The 23,662-nt window shown below is 36.8% G+C and overlaps 1 protein-coding gene across 2 annotated transcripts in view; it reads left to right on the top strand.

Annotated features, from left to right (window-relative positions):
• Positions 1-23,662, top strand: part of LOC118271082 (glutaredoxin domain-containing cysteine-rich protein CG31559) — a 92,328-nt gene that overhangs the window by 65,194 nt on the left and 3,472 nt on the right. For both annotated transcript variants that reach the window (XM_050695869.1, XM_050695870.1), the window contains exons 3-4: positions 5,700-5,933; positions 19,871-19,936. In XM_050695869.1, coding sequence (XP_050551826.1) covers positions 5,700-5,933; positions 19,871-19,936 — 300 coding nt within the window. The remainder of the gene's footprint in view (positions 1-5,699; positions 5,934-19,870; positions 19,937-23,662) is intronic.

Here is a 23,662-nt window from a genome sequence, read left to right as displayed (position 1 = left end):
TCCAGGTTGCTGGAGAGTTGATTGTTACAAGATTTCGGAGCATGAAATTATTTATGAAAACTATGTCCATTCTTGAAACTAACCACACCTTAACATGTTCGCAGAATATACACGTCACCAAAGTTCCAAATAAACTTAAAGAAACACCCAGAGTTTCTCAATCCGAACTCCATCCAGTAATTTTGAAAGTATGCACATAATTCTCGCTAAGTTACCGCTAAAAGGCTGCGCTTAATCTCACTTAGTGTGCAATGTCCACTTAGGTAGAATGCTGTGACGTAAGTTAAGCGGCTCGCACTTAATAGCCTCAGCCGTAAATATTGCCTGATAAAGGCCTGCACCCACTCGGTTGTGGTTTTATGTGCGTGGACGTTACACCTGTTGGTTGAGGGATGGGTTGAAGTGAGTCACCTTACTCATAATAATAAATAATATACTGGTGAATTTTTCAGTAAGACCTGTAGGATAAGTGCAAGCTAACGTAGTATCTATTTCGCTATTTCTTTTTTGGTAGAAGATTTTCAACTTTATTGCAAATGAATAGGATGGTAAATGTTTTAAAAGATTTTTAATAGTTTTGGAGCTTCAAGATTCTGTAGATATTAAAACTTAGTAGCTAACTTTATAAACTACAGTTAAAGTTGATAGTAATTTTTAAGAGCTGGTTATCGCAACATAAACAAACGAATTAACATCATTCAGTGGTTTAATATAATTTTATAATACAATTTTGAAACGACCCAATCGCCTACTCATAGTCCAATGGAACATTTGCTTTTAAATTCTGAACATCACATTTTAGCAAATCAATTTTACAGCCAAACTTTGAATATTTTTTTTAATTATCTAAGCCGGTAAACGAGCAGACAGCTCAACTGATTGTAAACAATTGTAGACAATCGCCGCCGTCCTTGGACACCCGAAACATCAGAAGCGTTACAAGTGCGTTGCCGGCCTTTTGGGAGTTAAGAATTTAAGGGTTATTGGGAAATCGGGGATTGGGAAGATTGGAAAGACGGGTAATTGGGCCTCCGGTAACCTTACTCACACAACGAAACACTACGCAAGCGTTGTTTCACGTCGGTTTTCTGTGGTATCACCCCGGTCGAGCCGGCCCATTCGTGCCGAAGCATGGCTCTCCCACACTTAAATGAATGCACACCTTCACATATAAATAACCGAATTACATAAAACATTTTAAGAAGAATTTTTAGAGTTTTGAAATATGATTTCGTGTGAATTCATTTTGCAATTTTGTGCAAGGTTAATAGATGAGGTCAATCAATTGGTTTCGGTCTGCAGTGTGTGTAACTATTCACGGTTAGCGCTGACTGAATGTAGCAGAGCTTTGGCTTTAGGCAATCAAGCCTTAATGATTCTTGGATAAGAGAGAAAAATAAAGTTATTCGTAAAGTAAAATGACCTGCAAGATTTTAATGTATCGTAAGGTCTTTTATCCCCGAAGGAGTAAGCAGACGTGTACATTACGGCACGTTATGCCTCTGTATAAAGTACATCAACTTTTTACCATTTGTATTACAAGTTCCATGAAATAGGGGATGAGCCTATTACCATATACTGGGCACTATTCCAGAATCCGTGCTACTATTAAGAAATTTTTAAAAGCCGAAAAGTCCCAGCCATGCTTTGCCCGACACGATATACGCACTTGCGATCACTTGATGAACGAGACAGTCGTGACCTGCGAGATTCTGTTATTAAAATAGATTTGGGCCTACTTTGTATCAAAGAAAGTATCATTGATTGTTATTTATTTCTTATTTAGCTTGATCAACAGTTTGCAATCAATGTGATTTTTCTAACTTTACGGTTCTATGAACTTTCCTTACTAAATAAAAATCTTTTATTGTTAACAATAAGTCACGATTTACTCACGTACATTAATGGAATAAAGCTTTACTAGTTTCGAGTGTTTTTTTGTTAATTTAATATATCTCACAATGGTTAATTTAGTATCGCACAATAGTTATTACCCAAATTCTGTTGTTAATACAAATATCTTTCTCGTTTTTCACAACGGTATTATCAATTGTGGCAAGAATAATACGTTTTCTTTCTATTTATAACAAAATTTATTTAAGTTAAAATCGATCACTTTTGTTAACATTTTTTCGTAACACCTTATTTGAACTACACAGCAACAAACTTACAAAACATACGGACTGCATAAATTGCATAATTGGACAGGGTCTTAGACTCGAAACAAAATGGATACCTTTCTAGTAATTTTCTTCACGTTAACCATTAAATTATAAATGTTGTAATGGAAGAAATGTTGCAAGCTTGGAAAACCGCTAAACTGTGAGGTCTTAGGGCGCGATGACGCAATGGCCACCTGGAGAAATTATGACGTAAGCTGAGGAAAATATTGTGACTCTATAGTCAGCGTTCAGACATAAAGACTTTGATTTATTTCTTTGTTACTTCCGATTTCTTAAGAAAAACGAAAGTGATTCGTCTAATCTTTGTAGGGCCAACAATGCATATAAATTATGCTTGTCTGCCACCTACTTGTTTTAACACATGGCTTCTCTAACAGAATAATTCAGTGTGGGAGAGCCATGCTTCGGCGTGAATGGGCCGGCTCGACCGGAGTGATACCACGGCCTCACAGAAAACCGACGTGAAACAACGCTTGCGTTGTTTGAGTGAGGTTACCAGAGGCCCAATTACCCCCATTCCCAATCTTTGATTTCCCAATAATCCCCATTTCTAACCTCCAAAAGGCCCGCAACGCACTTGTAACGCTTCTGGTGTTTCGGGTGTCCATAAGCGGCGGCGATTGCTTACCATCAAGTAATCCGTCTGCTCGTTTACCAGCTTTATTATACCACCTCATAAATATAATACGGTATAGTTATTTCGTTGTTACATTACATAAAAATATTTGTTGTCATACCGGAAAAAAATACCAATTTTATTACCTTGTTATAGTAATAGTCGCACCGAAATCGGTAATAAACCTCTTTTTCTTATTTTGGCAACACAGAAGTGTTACACGTGTAATTCTGTTATGGTGAGGTTGCATATCTTGTAGTGAGTGACGTAATTAGTCTGTCAGTGTATGTCAGCTGGTCAGTTCAGTGACATAACTGTGTTTGCTGTTTTCCGCACATTTACTGGTCGATTGGTCGAATGGTCGTTCACTGTCTCGGTGGTCGAATGGTCATAACGATAACTGATCATTTGGGTGTCCTTGTTTCCCGGGTTAAGTAAAACATTATTGGAGCATTCTTTGGTTTTCTGGAAGTTTGTCAATAATAATAATAATACATATCCCAACATACGAGTAGACTTGAACCATGTTATTATAATAACTGTCGTAAGATATACTAAATTAACTAAAAATCGCTGTCAACTTATATAAATAACTGTCGTAAGATATACTAAATTAACTAAAAATCGCTGTCAACTTATCTATATATTAATACGTGATGCAAAAACTTTGGACCGCTTTTTACGAAAATTGCGCGGACGTAGGAGCATAAAATTTGGTACACTTATAGTTTATGTGTAGGAGAATTGAAGAACGCTAATATTTTTCAAAAATAATGCTTATAAAGTACATTAAATCAATAAATAAAACATTACACACACATGCATAGTATCTGATCGTATTTGACAAAACGTCAAAATCAATAGACATTGCGATGATATTCTGACGTTTCATATGAATAGAGTTTTATAAAAGAGTTTGTTTGAGTTTGAGTTAAATAAAAATTATCCTTGAACGTATGTTAAGTGGTAAGTAAATTAAATCGTATATGGTCGAATTTTGACCACTAGGCGACCACTAGTATAAATTAATAGAGGAAATCTCTACTAGTTTCGAGTCACAGAAAGACTCTTCATCAAGAGCAACTTGGGCAGACGCGGCGACGTCGTTCAGCCTATCCTAGGCTGTTTGCTAATTAAGCCCTATTACATGAGACTCATTCCAAAACCAACAAAAAAGGTATTAAGTACTGGTCTAGGTCGTTAACCTTTTAAAGGGGTTTGAGCCTCTGAACACAAATCTTTAGGAATAATTGGAATAACTACTACTGAACACGGGCATTGATTTTGCATCTTAAACCAAACTCACCAGTCTCATTTGTGACCATCTCGCTAGACAGTCTCTTGTCATTTTCTACATATACATTATACATAGATACATGTTGTTATATAATTATTTAACTATCTGATACATACTTTGGGTGTATACTTACAGATGGAAGATCGGTCGTAATTGGTTGCGTCATTTATACCCACTAAAACGTACTTGTGAACAGAAAACTGTTACAAAACACTTTTTGATGTGTATATGCCAAAACTACTGAACGGATATTGATACAGTTTACCCATTGGACGCGAGAAGATTTTGTTGCATACTTAGTTTGAGTTCCGTGTTGTTTTCAAAGATTATAAATAAATGTACAGTTAATGGGCTACCGGATTTACCAAAATCACTCGTTGCCTTAATCTATGTATTATAAGCAGAGATAAAATTAAATATCCAGGTATATTTTTTTATTAAAATGATTCTTATAATGTGAGTAATAGAGGTTAAAACTATATAATCAAATAGATGCATTTGGATTCCACCAATCATATTCATTGGTACACATAGCATAGCAGTGATAGAAACAAACTCAGTTAAGCTAGGTTTTTATATGGAAATATACGTGTGGATACGTGCTATGGATGGCTTCCCTACTTATATACTTACATCGCATAATCGAGCTGCGCATCTTCCTCACATAGCTACCTATATAGCTTAGTATCAGTGGAAACGGTCACATAGTTACACAGCTTAGCTATTACATCTTCGTAGCATATCTACATAGCACATCTCTGGTAGAAAAGCACACTGATATTTACGCAAATATACAAGGAAAAAGACATTAATCAAAATTAATAAAACACAGACGGCACTCCTATCATAAAACTTGTGTGCTCATCTGTACCAGACGGCCAATAGGAAGTTACGCAAGCATTTGACTATTTGTATCGTAAAACATGTGAATTTGTTAACACCTGACAGTTTGACGATACACTTGCATTTTGTCTCTGTTTGATGTATTGCAAGAGTGTCATATTACACTGAGATGTTAATGGGTTTCTAGGACTTCTGTTTTGTCGCTAAAAGTGTTGAAATAGGTTTAATTAAAATTGGTGTTCATTTGATTTTGAGTTTTATTCTTAACGTTTGAAAATTTAAATTGCAATGTTCAATTAGGTCTATACTCTACTTAATCAGATCGTTCTACAATAGATAACTATAGAATACAATATCTTGATAGTTACTTATTTCTGGTAAAATTTGGTAAAGCGATATCTTTCGAAAACATACTGCACTTTCAACTCAACCTTTCCCAGTGAAAGTAACAACAGTGGCCTCTGTCGTAGTTCTACAACTAAGCAATAGATGGCGTTGTTCTCAAATACACTGAATCGGCGTCTATAAACGTTTTTGTTGTACACTTTTGTCTTTATTGTAAGAAAATTGTTATTAAAAAAATAGTAAACGAATTAATATAAATGTTGTAAAGACCTGGTTTTATTTATGGCCAGAACCGTCGTAAATACCTATGAAACAGCTTTAATTTTTTTTTTTATATTCTTTATTAAATCACTCGAAATCAGTCATATATGGTCTAAATCGTCATTTCTAATGGCTTACCTCTCCTCTTCCACAGAGCTACAAAGAAAAAGACGCGGGCAAGGTGGTAGTGTACACGACGACAATGGGCATCGTCAGGAGTACCTACCAGCGTTGTGTCCTCGTGAAGAAGATCCTCAGGAACTTACTGGTGAAGTACGAAGAACGGGATGTCTTCATGAGCACGGAGTACCAGGACGAGATCCGGGACAGGATGAGGAGCGACCAGATCTTAGTCCCGCAGCTGTTCCTTGATGGACAGCATATTGGGGTGAGTTTATTTTTTACTTAAAGTAACTTTACAAGTTTAAACAAAGGAATACTAGTCGAATGAGTGAAGTTAAAACTCGATAAGATGGACATCATTAACCGAATGTCAGTGTCAATATAAAACATTAAATATTCTATCGATCAGAAGCTTTAGTACCTACAACTTTGATTTACGTTGAACAAGACCGAATCGTTACCGCGTTCGGTGCTCAAAGGGCTTATAAGTATGAGTTTGTTTTACGCTAACAAAAACGACAGGAGATTGCGTTCGGCAGTTTCATTGGTCGGCTCCAATTAATTAACGAATCAGAGCGCCATACGCGATCGTATTTCAATCTCTAACTTGCACTAAGCCCTCTGATTGGCCTGTCTAATTTACCAACCAATCAAAGCACCGTAAAGTTTGATACATCAACTTGTAATGCGATGAGACTGCATTTAGCAGTTAGTTAAACAATTACTCGTGCGTAGTTTGTAGGGATAATAAATGGATGTTACAAAACAATATTACTTTCGTGGCAGTAACGTTAATTAGTAGGCAACGTAACTAATGCTACATCGATTATTTATTTGAAGGAAAATACATAAATCATCTTTTGGTCCCAGAATAATAGGCATAGGTGCACATTACGGCACGTAATGCCGCTAAACACCCACTTTTCACCATTCGTGTTAGAAGTCTATTAGAGTGTATTAAGTCTAATAGGGGGTGAGCCTATTGCCATATACCGGGCCCAATTCCAGACTCCGTGCAACTACTGTAAATTTTTCAAAAAGCCGAAAAAACACAGTAATACTTTGGCCGACGCGAGAAACGAACCCAAGACCCCTTGTCCGGTAGTCGCACTTGCGACCACTCGACCAACGAGGCAGTCGTACGTACAACTCTACCTTTAATTATAAGACTGCAAACATTACCTACCCTATCCTTTACAAAGAAAACCAACACGCTATTAATTATAAACAACAATACAAAACGAGTAATATCAAACTTCCAAACAATTCCCAAATCGGTGTTACTTTGACAGCTTTCCGATAAACACCAAAATAACTGTTCAAGGATATCCAACACAGGTTCCCTAGATTACAACACAATACAACACGAAACCATACAATACAATACAGGATTTGTCCTTCAAAATAATACAATAACACGATTATTAAGACTTCTTGAGACATTCAAGGCCATTTGTCTAAACCCAGAACGCAATATTGTGTAATGCCTATTATTCTGTTTCGATTAGTCTAATCTGTTATTGTATAAATTAAACTTATTTGTAATAACAATGTTAATCTTTGATGTTTTGGTAGCGTATGGAAGCTATTTTGGTCTCGATAAATATTATCTTTTATAATAACATCTGTCTTTTATCCCCGAAGGTAGGCAGAGGTGCACATGACAGCACGTAATGCTACAACAATTTACAACGACTTTTCACCATTTATGTTATAATTTGTCCTATGTAATAGAGGGTGAGCTTTTTAATAACATCTTGCTAATTAACTGACTTCAAAAAAGGAGGTTCTCTGTTTGACCTGTATGTATGTATGTTTGTGCGCAATTATCTTGCGTTTGGCTGAACCGATTTTGACGTGGTTTATATAACACACACAACTCGTTGCCCAGCAGTTTGTTGCCAAGACAGCGTCAGTCACCAACTTTTTACCTGGTATGTTTTGAGTTCTACGTAACAGGGGGTGAGCTTATTTCCATATCCTCACATCCTGTACAAATATTTCAACGAAAAACAATAACTGAATATTCTATAAAATATAATACATTTATATTTCCTAGAATTGTACCATTCCATAATTCCGTTTTCCTTCGAAATATAATGTTTTATGATGTTTCAGGTAAAATATTGTTTTCTATACAATTTTCCAGTAAACATATAATAATATATTCTTTATACTTTAAGCTATGTTTCCTGTTTAGAAGTAAAACATTTCCTTCGTGTATCTTCCTGTTTAATGCTCTGGGAGAATATCTAGAATATTGTTGATATAAAATTGTAGACTGCCTTGTGTGTAGTGTGGTCTCAAGTTTAACTGTCACGGAAGGAGACATTAGATTCAAATTTCAATCATCAATCTCCAAAATCTAGAATTTAGATTGCAGATTGATTTTTAACATAAGATCTTTAGAGCTTCTGTCAAAAATCAAAATTAATACAAGGATTTTGGATTAAAATTGATTACTTACTGCAATCGTCAGGAAGATCACAGATTCTTAAACCTGGCTTGGTATAGTCAAGCTTCGCCTCTAAAAACTAAAGACTCGCTATAGTAGATTTGCTACCATATGTATTACATACGATTTATGAGCTGATTTTCGAAAGAACTTGATAATAGTCTTTAATATCCCTGCTCAAGTTTTTAATATGTAAAATACTGAAAAGACTTACGCTAAAAGATATTAAGACATAACATTTTGAAAACACAATTCTACTTTACCCAACCTATACATCAAATGCCGAATTAACTTACAAGGGAACATAACAAATTATAATGTTCAATCATACAGAATAACCAGTAAGCTACCATTGTCTAGTAATTTAGATGAACATATTACTCACTTACTCGCAATTAACGTTATTGTATAAAAAATGGCTCGGCTCATAAACCGGAGCTATCACATTAACGTAGGGTTGACACACCCGGAGCTGCGGACTACCTAGCGGGTTTACCGGGGCTCCAGCTCGAAAAGCAGGAGTAGGAACAGGGTGATTTTTAATCAGTAAGACTATGACACTCCCTCTCGCTTCGCCCAAAGCGAGAGAAGACATTGGATGATTTTACCAGCAAAAAAAAAACAGAGAACCTCCTTTTTTTGAAGTCGGTTAAAATATGTACCAAAAGCCTGGATAACTGATATCTATTAAAACTATACAGTCCTATTGTCACAAACCCGATATACCTTCATCAGCATGGTTACATAAAATATGGTTTAATAGCTTAAACTTTTTCAACAACTTGGTGTACAGAATATTTTCCTACAACACGCTCTATTATCAAGAAAAACTTCCACCGCTCAATATTCAGGTGCGTTCAACCCTAACAAGAGTTGGCTAAAGTCATAACCGTAGGTAGGATATTCCCGCTTCCATTGCGCTGCCAACTTTATTGCGACCGTCTGTACTCTGTACAATACTAGTAGTATATACATATACATACATAGATACAAAGCTATATCATAGTGGTTTAATTTCACTAACAAACACGCCATACGACTGTCTTACAAAGGGTTCGATTCCTTTTTTCCATGCTATAAGCCGATCACCTGATGGTAAGCAATCGCCACCGCCTATAGACACCCGAAACATCACAAGCAACACAAGTGTGTCACTTTCCTTTTAGAAAAGACGAGACTTTTTCCGATTTGTATGTACTTTCAAAAAGATTATTGTTTAGAGAAATGGTGAAGGAAAACAAAGTGAGGAAACCTGGGTTTATAATTTCTGATGATAAAATTGTAATCACCAAACCTTCGTTGAGCAAGGAAGCTAGCGTGGTAATTAATGCTCAAACCTTCTCCGTGTGAGTAGAGGCCTTTGGTCAGCAGTGGCCACTTATAAGCTATTGATGTATGATGTATAAATATGAACTACAAGCGTTGTCTAATAAACTTCTTAAAATTACAGTCTCATTTCATAAATTAAAACGATAAAATATAATATGCTTTCAAAATAATTGATATACTTGTTCAATCGCAAATCCACAAAATCTGTCGGGAGCCGCTGTACGGATCGGTTTTGTGGTACGTTTCGTTCCACTGATACAATGGATGAGTATTCTGAAGGGAACCAATTAAATAATAACTTTTTACAACTATTAAATTAACTAGCACATCTTTTGCGAGTTAAATGTGCTATGAAGATGCGTTGCCGCAAAATAGCTGTGCGAGGAAGATGCGCAGCTCAAGTATGCGATGTATCGATAGTAGGGAAGCCATCCATAACACACATCTATAGCACGCATCATAACTATGTTTTTTATATGGATCGATGCTTAGCTGAGTCCGTTTTCACCAGTGCTAAGCTATGTGTACCAAAAAATATGATTGGTGGAAGCCAAACGCATCCACAGCAACGTAGCATAGCATATCTCTTGTGGAAAAGTACGCTAATGGTTATTGAATTTCAATCTGAACAAAGTTAAATGAAAACGTTTAATTGTTTCTGTTGCTTCGGCTAACTATTGCAGTGGACTGTTAACGACATGTGTTTGGTCGTGTCATGCTGTATAGTAGCATCAGTTCTTTATTTACTTCAGTGAATTTTGTATTTTGACAAATATGCAGTGCGTAATTCTTAGGATCTAGACAGACGGACTGCTTTTCAACTACAATCCAACTGCAAATTGCGGTGCAAGGGTGGTGAATGCAGATGACACAACTGCAAGCCAACCGTGCAGCCCAGCATTATGTGAACTGCACACCGATTGCACGCAGACTACAATTCAACTGCAATCTGACTGCCCGTTTGATTTGCAGTCCTATTGCAGTCGTGTCATCAACCATAAGTAGTTCATAATTTCATAATGTCATCATCATCATATCAGTCACCAGCGTCAAGTGCTCCTCCAATGACTTTCAGATAGGCTAGTAGGAAGCAACCTGCATTCAACGGCTCCCTTGTTTTTAATATGTAATTTCATTTTGTACCAATTCCAAATCAAATCTGGAACTTTAAACTTCAAGAGATTATAATGCTTTACATATTTTTTATCTACATAGAAGATACTACCCAATCACAATAAAACTGCAACCAAAATATAGAATTAAACAGTTCACATAACAGTGAAATCACGCGACTGCAGCATACCCGGAGCTGCGGACTGCCTAGCGTGTCACCAGGGCTCCGGCCTCGAATAGCAAGAGTAGGAACTGGGTGGTTTTTAGTCAGTAGAGATCTCATTAGCTGATTTTCCCCCTTAAAAAAAAGCATTCTCGAATAAACAAACGATCTAGACCGGAATACTAAGAAAAACACTCAAATCTTTAAGCATCCTTCCATAAAAATAGTCAACCTTTAGTCAATCTTCCACGAATATAGTCACTAAAGACACGCAGCACGTGACGAACAAAATACAATGTTAAATAATGCCTCTACAAAACAGTGAAGAAAAACTACTTTCCAGTCTATTGAAAAAGGAGCCTTATGTCCAGGTGCTAAGATAAATACAGTTAATTGTGTCAAACAGCTTATTAGAGATGTGTGTTGGTTCAGGTTGCTGAGCAAGATTACTTGGAGGGTCTTATGTGAGGGAGAGAAAGCATTAAATACTTTATTTATTTTATAATAAAAAAAAAAAACATGTTCGATAGAGAACAGTGATATATGGCAGCGGGCTACCCTTGCTCGCCGTCCGCAGACCCGCACTTGCGGTGGCCGGAACTCGTCCCGCGATTTCCCGACGCCCTGAGTGTCTCTCATGACGGCTGGGAAACTTAACGCCTTAGATTCGGTTTTGTTAAATTTCAGTTCTATAGTAAAACCATGCACGGCTTAGTTTTGGACAAATGCTTAATGAGTATAATCTCCCCTAACTAAATGATAATAATAACATAAACCCTCAAGCAAGTGTACCAATCTAACAATCCCTTAATCCTCCAATCCCTCAAAAATAACAAACTCTATGTGACTTCTATGTCAATTCATTTTAACACGACTTAATTCAAAAAGTACTTAAACGATGCGACAATGTGTACAAGCACATACTAACTAATGTCCAACAAAGTGACGAAAATTAACCATTGTTTTGTCAAAATTATACAACATGGAGTAAATCGGGCCATTTTTATGCCCACAACGTAGCAAGGACATTGTTACACACAGCTGTTACGGCCTACTAACCTTCAATACATGACATGTATCATGTATATTCATAAATATCATTGTTTTGTATAGTAGTCAGTCGTGAATTATGACATTGTGACGTCATGGATGATGTTGAATTATTGAACTTGAAGCTATGATGTGTTAGGGTTGATGTAAGGCCAATAAAATTCATTATCTTAATTTCTTCCTTTAATTTCATCCGTAGTAGTTTAAGTGGCTCATCATCATCATCAGCCGAGAGACGTCCACTGCTGAACAAAGGCCTCCCCCTTAGTCCTCCACGTAGAATGACAAGCCGCCACCTGCATCCACTGGCTCCCCGCGACTCTGACGATGTCGTCGGTCCACCTAGTGGCGAAGTTTTGTGTTCCAACGTTACCGGTCCGTGGTTGCCACTGTGATTAACATTGACTTGAACAGTGCCGTTTTATTGGAAAATAATAGAACTAGCCAATGATTATTGGTATACAACTTCACCACAAACGGGGCCCACTAGAGGTGTTACCCTGCCGGAGTCGCTAGTAAATTATTATTTTATAGGTACTGAGGGCACTGCATGAAGTAGGAGTTGTAACGGAGTGTTCTTTAGTCAAGAAGACTGTGACTCCTCTCGCTTCACCCAGAACGGAAAAAATCACTTAGTACACCGACACCCAAAAACAAAACTATCACGCACTACATTTAAAATACCTCATGGCTCCCTCTCACATACAACAGACCAACACGCGTCATTCTCCCTGCGTCCACGTGCATCCACCCTGGACCCCCCCCCCTCCCCTCCACCCCGCGTGCCGTGCCTGTATGCCCGTGTCTCGTTTATTTTGTTTCTGATACCTCGCCGAGCTAAGTGAAGCTTAAACTTTGTACGGTACTTAGTTACTTACCGTTTACCGTGCATATATTTTTTAAATAGTTTATGGATATATTAAAAATGTTATGATGTTTATCGTTCACGTCTTTTAATCTCGACTGACTCGTTGGTCGAGTGGTCGCAAGTGCGACTGCTGGACAAGAGGTCTTGGGTTTGATTCCCGGGTCGGGCAAAGTATTCGAGTTTTCGAAAAATTTTCAGTAGTAGCAAGGAGTCTGGAAGCCAGTTTATGGCAACAGGCCTCTATTACATGGGAATTTTAACACAAATTGAAAAGTGATATACAATGTATAACGGCATTACGTACCATAATGTGCACCCCTGCCTAAGTAAGTAGTCAACTCGGACCACATGCCTACGGCCCATTTGGGACGAGTTGGGGAAATTAAAAATAAATAAAATTTTTAGTGGTCAACTCGTCCCACTTTTTTTTTGTATGGATCTTTAAACTTTATCAATGTTTGATACAGTTAGCAACACAAGATTTAAAATATTTTTTTTATTGTTTTGTTTCTTTACTTTCGTTTTATTTATAGATTATTTCATATTACAACATCCTTACGAAGTAAGAACCTCTTTTTTTAGTGTCGGTTAAATAATTTATTAGCTCAATTTATTTTAGCAATCGCACAAATTCATGTGTTATCCAAAATTACTAAGAATAGTAAACATGTGTGGCTTAAACAATGGTCATGGCGGTCACTTACGAAGTAAATGATAACATAGATAGAATGAAGTTCCTAGAAAATCTTTTGTTTTCAACAAAGTAATAGAACTTTATTATTTCCACACTAACCCTTTTGCTACTGACTGTACCTTATCTCATTGTGGTAGTGACGTGGGACGAGTTGACCACTAAAAATTTTATTTATTTTTAATTTCCCCAACTCGTCCCAAATGGGCCGTAGGCATGTGGTCCGAGTTGACTACTTACTCCTTTCGGGGATAAAAGGCATCTTTTAACTCCAGGAATGGTAGGCAAAAATACTCATGTGCAATGTTTACCTATACTTTTCATAGGTAAAGTTATCAGTTTCATTGTAATACGGGGTGGGCCCATTAATGAAGACTCGGAGCTATTACTGAGTGAATTTTGAACAATCAAAAAAGTAAACATTACTTTGCTTAGCGCTGAGTGCGAATCGAATCCCAAACCACTTGCTCTTCAGACGCATTTGCGACGACTAGACCAATGTGGAAGCCTGATACCTTTTATTTTCAAACGAAAATCATGTGCTTATTTCTTTTTTAAACCCGGTAAATCAACTTTTTCTCGATAGATAGATAAATATTTATTTATTTATTTAAGGACAACCAACAAAGCATACACCAGAAAATACATGTTATAGCACTCACATAAATACATTTTGTAGTGTAGCCTTAATTAAAGGCTGCCACGGCATGCATTAAACATAGGAGTAACAAACATTTACAGAACTTATTAATGGATTGACATGTGTCAATCCATTAACAAGCCCTGTGTCATACAGCAATGTCTTACATTGACATATTAAATAATTATTGATGAATTGAAAGTAAGTGATCATGTAAATTAACGCTGATTGTTCGATGTAACTACCTTGCGCTGACCTATGCTACGAAAAATTCAGAAAGGATGAAGAAAAACCTAAACATCTTCTAAGTTTCTAAGTTAAAAAAAAACAATAAAAATAACAATAATATACCAATTTCACCTTTATGATAATGCCCTGTGTATGGTAGACTTGAATTTATGTAAAGAGTAAGACATGTCGATATCTACGTTGCGTGAGCTTGACAGACGACTAAATTGAACCTGCATTCTATTTACAGTTGAAAAATGGCCCAGATTGGTTTTAAAGTTCTTAGCGCTAAACAACCGATATAATTAATTTGATTGAATTTGATGTAATTTAATCATCAACTTCTTCTAAACTCACAACATACAAAGGATGCGATAAATTCCCCTTAAGTAAATGAACAACATATATACTGACCTACTAAAATGAAACTTACGGCAACGAAGCCATTAACTTGACAACATAGAAAATATACCTTACCACTAACAGTGTAAGGTGTAAATTACAATGTAGATAAATAATAATTTCCCCAGAAGATTTTCTTGAATGGTCTCATTATGTGAAATGTAAAGAAAGTAGGTAAAAGTTTGTAGTTACCGTCAAATAGATTAAGATCTCGAGTTGCTTCGAAAGCCTTTTTACCCGACTGCGCCAGAAGGAGGGTTATGTTTTATATTGAGTTTGTGTTTTCTTTTATGGGTTAAGTCGATATTAAGCAATCGGCGCCGCTTATGGATATCCGAAACACCAGAGGCGTTACAAGTGCGTTGCCGGCCTTTTGAGGGTAAGGAGTTTAAGGGTTGTTGAGGTATCGCGGATTGGGAAGATTGGGAAAGGGTTACAAGTAAAATTAGGTATTGCTTTTTCGATCAGATCTTTTGTTTTCAATTTTATTTTAATCTCGGATCCATTATAATTCCTATGGTTATCGTTTGTATTACCATACCGATCATCTTGATCTGATTTACACTGTCATTAAGGTAAACTCTTGATCCTAAGATAAAATAAGTAAAATCTACCTTAACATAACAACAGTAAAACCTATTTAACCTTGAGCACTTTCAAAGAAATAAAATTCTCAATTTACATATAATTCATTTTGAAGTCATTGACCCATTACTTCTAGAACGTTCCAGACAATTCCATAGTTAGTAAAAAGGCGCCTACTTAGACGAACGTTTATCAATGTTCCAAGAACTCGAACGAACGAACGTAAACATGCGAAGTTTTTATTTGAAAATTTTCCCGAAGGCTCACAATAGTGTCTCGTTGTTAGGTGCTGTGTATAACGATTCTTTATTATTTTTTCCAAAGAAATTCGTCTGTGTAGATACTTTAGAATAAATTAAATTAGTATCAGTTACTATTACGTAGGTACCAACGACAAGTGTCAATGTGATTTTTTCCGAGTTATATGTACTTTCTAAGATTATTTAGACACTTTTGACTAATGGTGAAGGAAAACATCGTGAAGAAACCTGGGACTATTTTTTTTACTATAAGTTTAAAATCGCAAACGCGTATGGAACAAGCGTGGTGATTAATACTCAAACCTTCTCCGTACGAATAGAGTTTGGTCATCAAAGATTCGTGTGATCCATAGATTGTTGTTCCGGGTCTGGGTATCATGTGTATGTGAAATTGGGTTTGTAAACGCATCCACGACACAGGAGAAAATACTAGATTGGGCAAGGTTTAAAAAAACAAAAAGACAACAATATAAGGTCCTATTTATATCTACACATCCTTACAAACTTTCACATCAAAAGTGTTAATAAGATTACTACAAAATCGCAAATTTGACACTACCATAAGGTGAACACGTAGCTTAACATCTTTCTAATAAGATAAAGGCAACAATAGAAGTACGTACGTATTCGTTATAACGTGAGAATAATTCCTTTTTGTTGAACCGATCACCATTATCTGACGCCATGACGATGCCTGTGCACATTTTACCAGGAATTCATTATCTCTTAAACTAATCACTATTTGGAATGCGTTTTCCATAATTTTCATTGATTGTGTGGTGAGGCAGAGTAGAATATATTTGTTGACACCCTTACACTTCTCATGGGTATCAAATAAGTCTTACGACTTTATAGCAAATGCCTTTTTAAATAGAGAAGATTCACCACTTTGTTTTTAAATGGTGAAAATCACTTAATGTCTTTTCCCGCCTCAGACGAGATGAGATCTAATGTCAAACTCTTGCTGACTTAAAAATTAAAAACACCCCGTTGCTACTATTGCTTTTTTGCCGGGGCCCCGGTAACCCGCTAGGAAGTCCGCAGCTCCGAAGACTCACAACCTAACAGTGGACTCTTGTAGTTGATTAATGATGATGTGTGTTTCTTTAGTATATTCTAAACGGAATTAGGGAATTAAACATTATGGACTCAAGTTGGGTTTTAGTACTTAATTCAAATTACACTCAAAATACATCAACAAATATGAGACCTATATGTCAACATACATCTGCCTACCCCTTCGAGGAACAACAAGCGACATGTCCTATTTATACGTATGTTAAAATCACCAATGAACCGTTTGACCTATTTAACACGGTTTAAAAAAATCCCTTATGCATAAACACACACCCATAACACACATACATAATACAAATAGATATACATAAGCCGTATGTAATCTGAGTTTTTATCTGCACGCTACTAGTTAAAGGGGAGTGGGCACTGGATAATGCTACACATTAACATATAAACTAGAGCTAAAATACGGATTCATGAATCAGAATGGATGTGGCTTTATAATCAGTCGCAATAAGTTATCTATTTGTGAATTTCGCTTTTGAAAAACAATAATCTTGTCTATTTCTAAAGATTTGATTACAAAAGATAGAACTGTAATGTGTTTTGTATAGAGATCAATGTCAAACTCAATGTTTGAAGTACTTGGGGGCGAGTGGTAAGCCCTTTTTCTAGGAAATATCAATCTGTGCCAATACACTGTTTCCTACATGTTTAGCAACGTCTTTGTGATGTACCTGGTATTGTAGGGGAACTAGGGCTGATATCTTACCATCAGTCGAATTGTTAGCTTGGCTAATACTATCTATTCTTGTTGACTAATGATTGGGAGTCTAATGAAATTAGTTTTCATTTTAGATTCTCATCGTATTATGAGCTCTCATATTTAGATTTCTCGTTAGTAACATGATTTCTGAAATGATCTTTATGAAATCCAAAGTTTTTTGTTTTTGTAAAGAAATAAAAAAATTGCCATATCCTACAATAGTTACAGCTCTTAGTAAAAGTGGGATAAACCCGATAAAGCCCAGAGCGTACAAAGGCCGCCCATCGGAAGCTGCATTACCGACTGCGCCGTGCGATAATGCACTGCTTACCGACATTTCCCTTACCGCCATGAGATTACCTAGGAATTAAATGATACCTCTTAGTTTTTGTAACGAAATATGATTACAATGATCATTGGGAAGTATTAAGAGAGATTTAACAATATCAACAGCCCGTGACAAGTCATTGATGAACAAACGAGTTTTTTATAATCTTGGAGATCGCAGTAATGTATCTGACGACACGATGATCAACAAATAATTTAAGTTTTTAAACTGACATGGTCACTAGTAATATCATATATTGCAGCTAATATCGCAAACTCACAGAATTTAATAAATATGGTAAATATCCCTTTTTAAGTTCTAATGATATTACAAACAAGTCTAAAATCTTAAAACAAAATCACAATATAACAGAAAACAATTTCCACAACAATCTGCATAAAGAATACGATGCACGCTTCAAATAAATAGCGTATCATATCTCACCTCAAAATGGCATTTTTCTTAAAATTTACATTATAATAGTTTGAAGAAAACTTCTCATAAATTCAACTTAACTTTCTGTAACACTCGATTTCAAGGGAAATGCAGACGACAGGTAAAAGCCGGTAATTGATGTTAGAGAAAACTAGAATTGGGCTGTAACAAGTTAAAGATGATACCTGTTATAACTGTTACTGATATTAAATAACAGGTATTGAGTACAGATAACATTCTACTTTTTGGTACATCAACATCAATAGCCTGTAAGTGGCCACTGCTGACCAAAGACCTCTGCTCGCATCGAGAAAGTTTGAGCATAATCATCACGCTTGCTCAAAGCGGGTTAGTGATTTCAAACTTATAATAAAAAATAAATAAACGTAAGTTTCCTCACGATGTTTTCCTTCGTCGTTTGTCATTGGTGTCTAAATAATTTTTCAAAGTACATCGCATAGTCTTTTTTTTTAAGTTTAATACTTCGCCTTCCGCCCCATACTGGGCGAGAGGAGTCATATGATGATTTGCCGCGCGCACAAAAAGCTGTTAAGTATTTGATTAGCGACTGCGGTTAACCACAAGAACTATACTGTTATCTGTTAGCCATGTTATAACTTATACCTGTTACTTATATCTGTGATAATAAATATGTCTCACGTCTAAAGAGAACGTACGACAATAGGAAACTCGGCGAGATACTCTCGTGTTTTGTTTTTCCGGGTACGAAATATATTGATTTCTTAGTATAAGAAATGATGGGACGCGTTACAAAAAGGATTTAGTGAGAACGTATTGATGTGTTTTGGTAGTGAAATGTATGTATGTAATGTAAACCATGGCCGATTTCCTAAACATCTTCAGCATTTTTTATCCATCGACATGCCTTTTATCCCCGAAGGAGTAAGCTGAGGCGTACATTATGGCACGTAATAGGTAATGAGCCTATTCCCATATACCGAGCGCATTTCCAGAATCCGTGCTACTGAGTAATATAAAATTGCCATACTTCTCCCAAATTTAAAACACACCTACGACACAGGAGAAACCGCAGCGCGAGGCAACATAAAAAAATACTTAAAAAAGCAAGGGTTATTTTGTCATGAGTCTCACTTAAAAAAGATTAAGTTAAATGACATGATTTATTCTTACATAGTAGGTACAATATCGCATATGTTATCACACGCAATCTAGTTCGATTTCTATGTCAGGAAAAAAGGGCTTTCTCTTAGGAAAATCTTGTTTGAAAGAAGTCAGGCAACATTTCACGATGACACTGTTGTAAAGAAATATTTTAATGTTTAATGATAATATCTTTTTCTTCATTGTATGTGTCTATATCACACTAATAGTATAAATGTGAAAGTTTGTTTGTTTGGATGTTTGGATGCTTATCCTTCTATCACACAGCGTCAGTCAGTAATCAGTTTGAGCGTCAATTTGATATAGAGACAGGGTATTGTGTAGCTGACTTAGAGACGGGAACGCGGTTGAAACCGCTGGCAGAATGTAGTTAATAATAATATGCAAGTTTAAGAAAATTATTTTATTTAACTGCAGGTTTTATGTAATAGTTAAATTAGTCGCTGGTTTTGAAAAAGCTAAAATCCCCAATAAAGCTTCTCCAGGAATTGAACTTCTTACTTAAACCCTTAGCATTTACGACCCTTCTACCAATAAGAAGTTTATATTCTACTATTTTCTTACACAACACAAGAAAGGAATAATAAATAGAACAATACGGTGCATGGCTCAAAATACAAAATTTTTAATTAACATTGCCAAAGTATTATAGTTTTCTGCCACAAATGGCACTAAGGTGGCTTTATTACGAAAAATGTTAATTTTAAAAGCACATTTATTTGGTTTCAGGACGCAGATACCGTCGAAAAGCTGAACGAAAGTGGAGAACTGAGGAAGATGCTGAAACCTTACAAGGTAAAGTATGGGGTTTTAGTTTTTTTATCAAAATATTTGATTGAAATATTAGTATCCTGGTCTTTTTTAATGGAAGCGATAGACATATTTAATGTGTGTTTAGGTGAGTGTATTGCCATATACCTGGCACTATTCCAAACTCCATGCTCCTAATGAGAAATTTTCGAAAAACAGAAAACAAATCCCAGTAATGCTTTGCCCAACCCGGGAATAGGACCCAAGACGTCTTGCCCGGCAGTCACACATACGACGACTCGACCAACGAGACATTAATGTAAACAATATTTAAAAAATATCTTCGATTTCGCAACAAAAGCATCAACATAGATCATCACATGGCAACTATAAACCATTATTTCAAGGTCAAAGACATGAGACCACTAAAATAAAGTTTACTTCTCTCTGTAATTCTTTACCCAACGTTTGTTGGGATACTTGTGGGCGGATCGAACACCTAATTCGTGTTGATCAAGATGTAGTGAGGATGTAATTGAGACCTAAAATAAACTATCAATTGATTCCAGTTTATAAATTGGATTGAATTGGACAAATTGGAGTGCTGCTTTTAGCAGTCTTTGGTTGGTATTTTATAGAACATCTTGATCATTTTGTATGGAACTTTATTGTAGCATAACTCTACTGGTCCGACTGTGAAGTAAAAAGGTGTGGTTCAGAAGGCGGTCTTTTAATCTGGTTCGGAATCAGCCTAGAAATTGAGTAAAAATTATAACCAGCAATGGCTGGTGGTAGTAGTTAAAAGATGGTGATGATGACGATGGATGGATGGCAGATATAAGAGGTGTCTTACGTAGGACTCTTAAGGAAAGAGTTCCTTACGAAAAATATATTAACTTTCACAAATCCACCATTTCAAACTTACTTAAAGAAGATATACAAGAAAGTCTAAGCTTATACTAATAATTACTAACTAAGAAGAGAAACCTACAAATCAACATATTGTAAAGACGACGTTCTGTATGCAACAAGGCAACAATTTCCATACATTTTACGTTATATTGCACGTCTTTGTATGTCTGTGAAGCATATAAATTACAAGTCAGGAACAATGTCATCATTTATGCTGTGTACACTGTCACTCTAGTTGTTAAAGCGTGATGGGCATTGGGCAATTTTGAGTATATATATCGTACTTAAGTGAAGAAGATTTGGGATGTTCCTATTTCAAAAGTATTAGGATTAGCTTTTTCACCAGAGATGTGCTATGTAGCTATGCTAAGAAGATGTAATAGCTAAGCTGTGAAACTATGTGACCGTTTCCACGGATATCAAGTTATATTATGATTTTGAAGTCTTAATTTCCTGATAATGTGCTAAGCATGAGCAGGGGTTTTTTTATAAACAATCATTGGTTTGGAATTTCTTAGTAATTCTTACACAGAATATCTCAATAGCTATACGATTTATAACATACGATTCTATATAACTGGTGAACCAGTCAAAGACACGGAAGTATTAAGGAAAACTTAGCATTAATATTTCCAGAACATTCGAAAGAATTTAACATACGACATAATATTGCTTTTTTTTTTTTTTTTTTAGAGGGGGGAAAATCATCCAATGACTTCTCCCGCCTTGGGCGAGGCGAGAGGGAGTGTCAGACTCTTACTGACTAAAAACCACCCCGTTCCTTCTCCTGCTTTTCGACCCGGAGCTCCGGTAAACCCGCTAGGTAGTCCGCAGCTCCAGATCAGGCATCAGCCCTGCTGGGCCCCATCTGTGGTGGTCTGATGGCTCTTTGAGGCGCGCGCGGAACGCGACGCGCCGCACGCACGGGTCTGGATCTGTTCGGGCGGCGAGCTACCCTTGCTCGCCGTCCGCAGGCCCGCACTTACGGTGGCCGGAGATCGTCTCGCGATCCCCTACGCCCGGAGTGTCTCTCGCGACGGCTGGGGCGTGAGGAGGTTTGTTCTCTCACGCGCCCCGCCTCCTCCTTAGCTAGCATGACTGCTTCGCAGAAGGAGGAGACGGCATCCCAGTCCCTCTCGCTTCGCACCATGGCCTGAACCAGTGCCGGGCGCGAGAGGTCGCCGTCGCCGACCACATCCCTGAGGACTTGGCGGTGCTCTGCCCACGCAGGGCACACCGCCACCGTATGTTCTACCGTGTCCTCCGGGCGGTCCTCACAGTGATGACACCCGGGCGTTTCCTCCCGCCCAATAAGGAACAGGAACCTACCGAAACTGACATAATATTGCTTAACAAGAGAAATCCTTTACTTCTACCAATCTGTAAATTATTTTACTTAGCACTGTTTGGGACAATATTACACATCCATTATGTAATGGTAGTACACTCTAAGTATTAGCACAAACATGGAATTGTGTGGTCAATTTGTTGGCAAAAACATAGTTATATCAGAGTGCCTACATAGTGATGGGCTGCCTCGTTGGTCGAGTGGTCGCAAGGGCGACAGCTGGGCAAGGGCTCTTGGGTCGGGCGAAATAATTATTGCTGGGCTCTCTCTCTTCTCAGTAGTAGCAGTATTTGGCAATAGGCCCCCAACAAATGTTGAAAAGTACTCCTTACCGCTTTAGGGCTAGAAGATGTGATAATACTTTTAGTACATAGTAGTAAAATAAATGAAATTTTGTAACCACCCCTACTCTTACTGCGGGTGTCACAGACTATGGAATGTAAGACACTATATACCACTATAGGGTTCTTTGACAAACTGCAATCTCCAACTCTAACTGGCTTCCCAGGCTTGGAGATTATGGTATACATTCTTACCTAGTGGAGAGCCATAGTCATAGACTGTTACGGGCTATTGATTATGATAACATAATGCTAGAACATCAACCTCGTTTATACAATATCAGACAAGATAGATACCAAATACTAAAATGTAGCATACTTTCTCAGACGATGGCATTTTTCATTCCGCTATGAAATATTTTTCTCAGTAATAAAACGTAAAGAAAGTTCAGATTGAAAAGTTAAGATGCTAGGTATTGTTCGCTATTTATGGCGACAAAGAATGATTACTCGTAAAACTTTAAGAAAGAAATGGAATCTAAGAAATTGCTGATGGTATTGATAACATTAACAGCCAAATACCAGACGAAAAAGTAAAAGAGAATTTCACAAATTAATAACAAAATATTTAATTAATCAATCACTGTATATCTTTCCACCGATTAACTTTTTAACAAAATGGCGACAGGTCGTTGACAAGAAATTTTTAGAAAATAATTGCAAAATTGATATCATGCAAGATTGTTTACCGCGAACTAATTTCGACATTTTTTAACATAAAATTACCTACTTGTGTTTGTTATTTCCAAACATATAGAGGTAAACCAGAGACATAATGGTTTTGTTATATCTATCCCATAGAAAAATTTGATAGAGACTCTTAACTGTCCCGTTGACTTTCCACAAGCAAAGCAAATAAATAATTCTTGGTTAGATTCCTGGGTCATATTCAGTACGCAGATACATTTTCTTACATTATCTTCATAACATAACTAGTGAAAAGTGGATGATTATGTTTCAGTAAGTAATAGTAAGCAGGGACTTAGTACGTTGCAATAATTTCAACATTATAGGACAATCATGGCGACTTCCACGCAGGCAACCGATGAACAAGGTGGTCTTTTTGCGCCTCAAAACAGTGAATCCATCGGTATAAGCAAACTATATAGAAACGTGGAAGCGGCAACAGTGCCCTGAACGCGTTATTGTCCTGGATCCGCAGAGCATTCT

Source organism: Spodoptera frugiperda, chromosome 9 (genome assembly GCF_023101765.2).
Source record: "Spodoptera frugiperda isolate SF20-4 chromosome 9, AGI-APGP_CSIRO_Sfru_2.0, whole genome shotgun sequence".
NCBI lineage: Eukaryota > Metazoa > Arthropoda > Insecta > Lepidoptera > Noctuidae > Spodoptera > Spodoptera frugiperda.
Note: the sequence above shows the minus strand (reverse complement) of the source record. Positions and strands in the feature narration are given on the sequence as shown.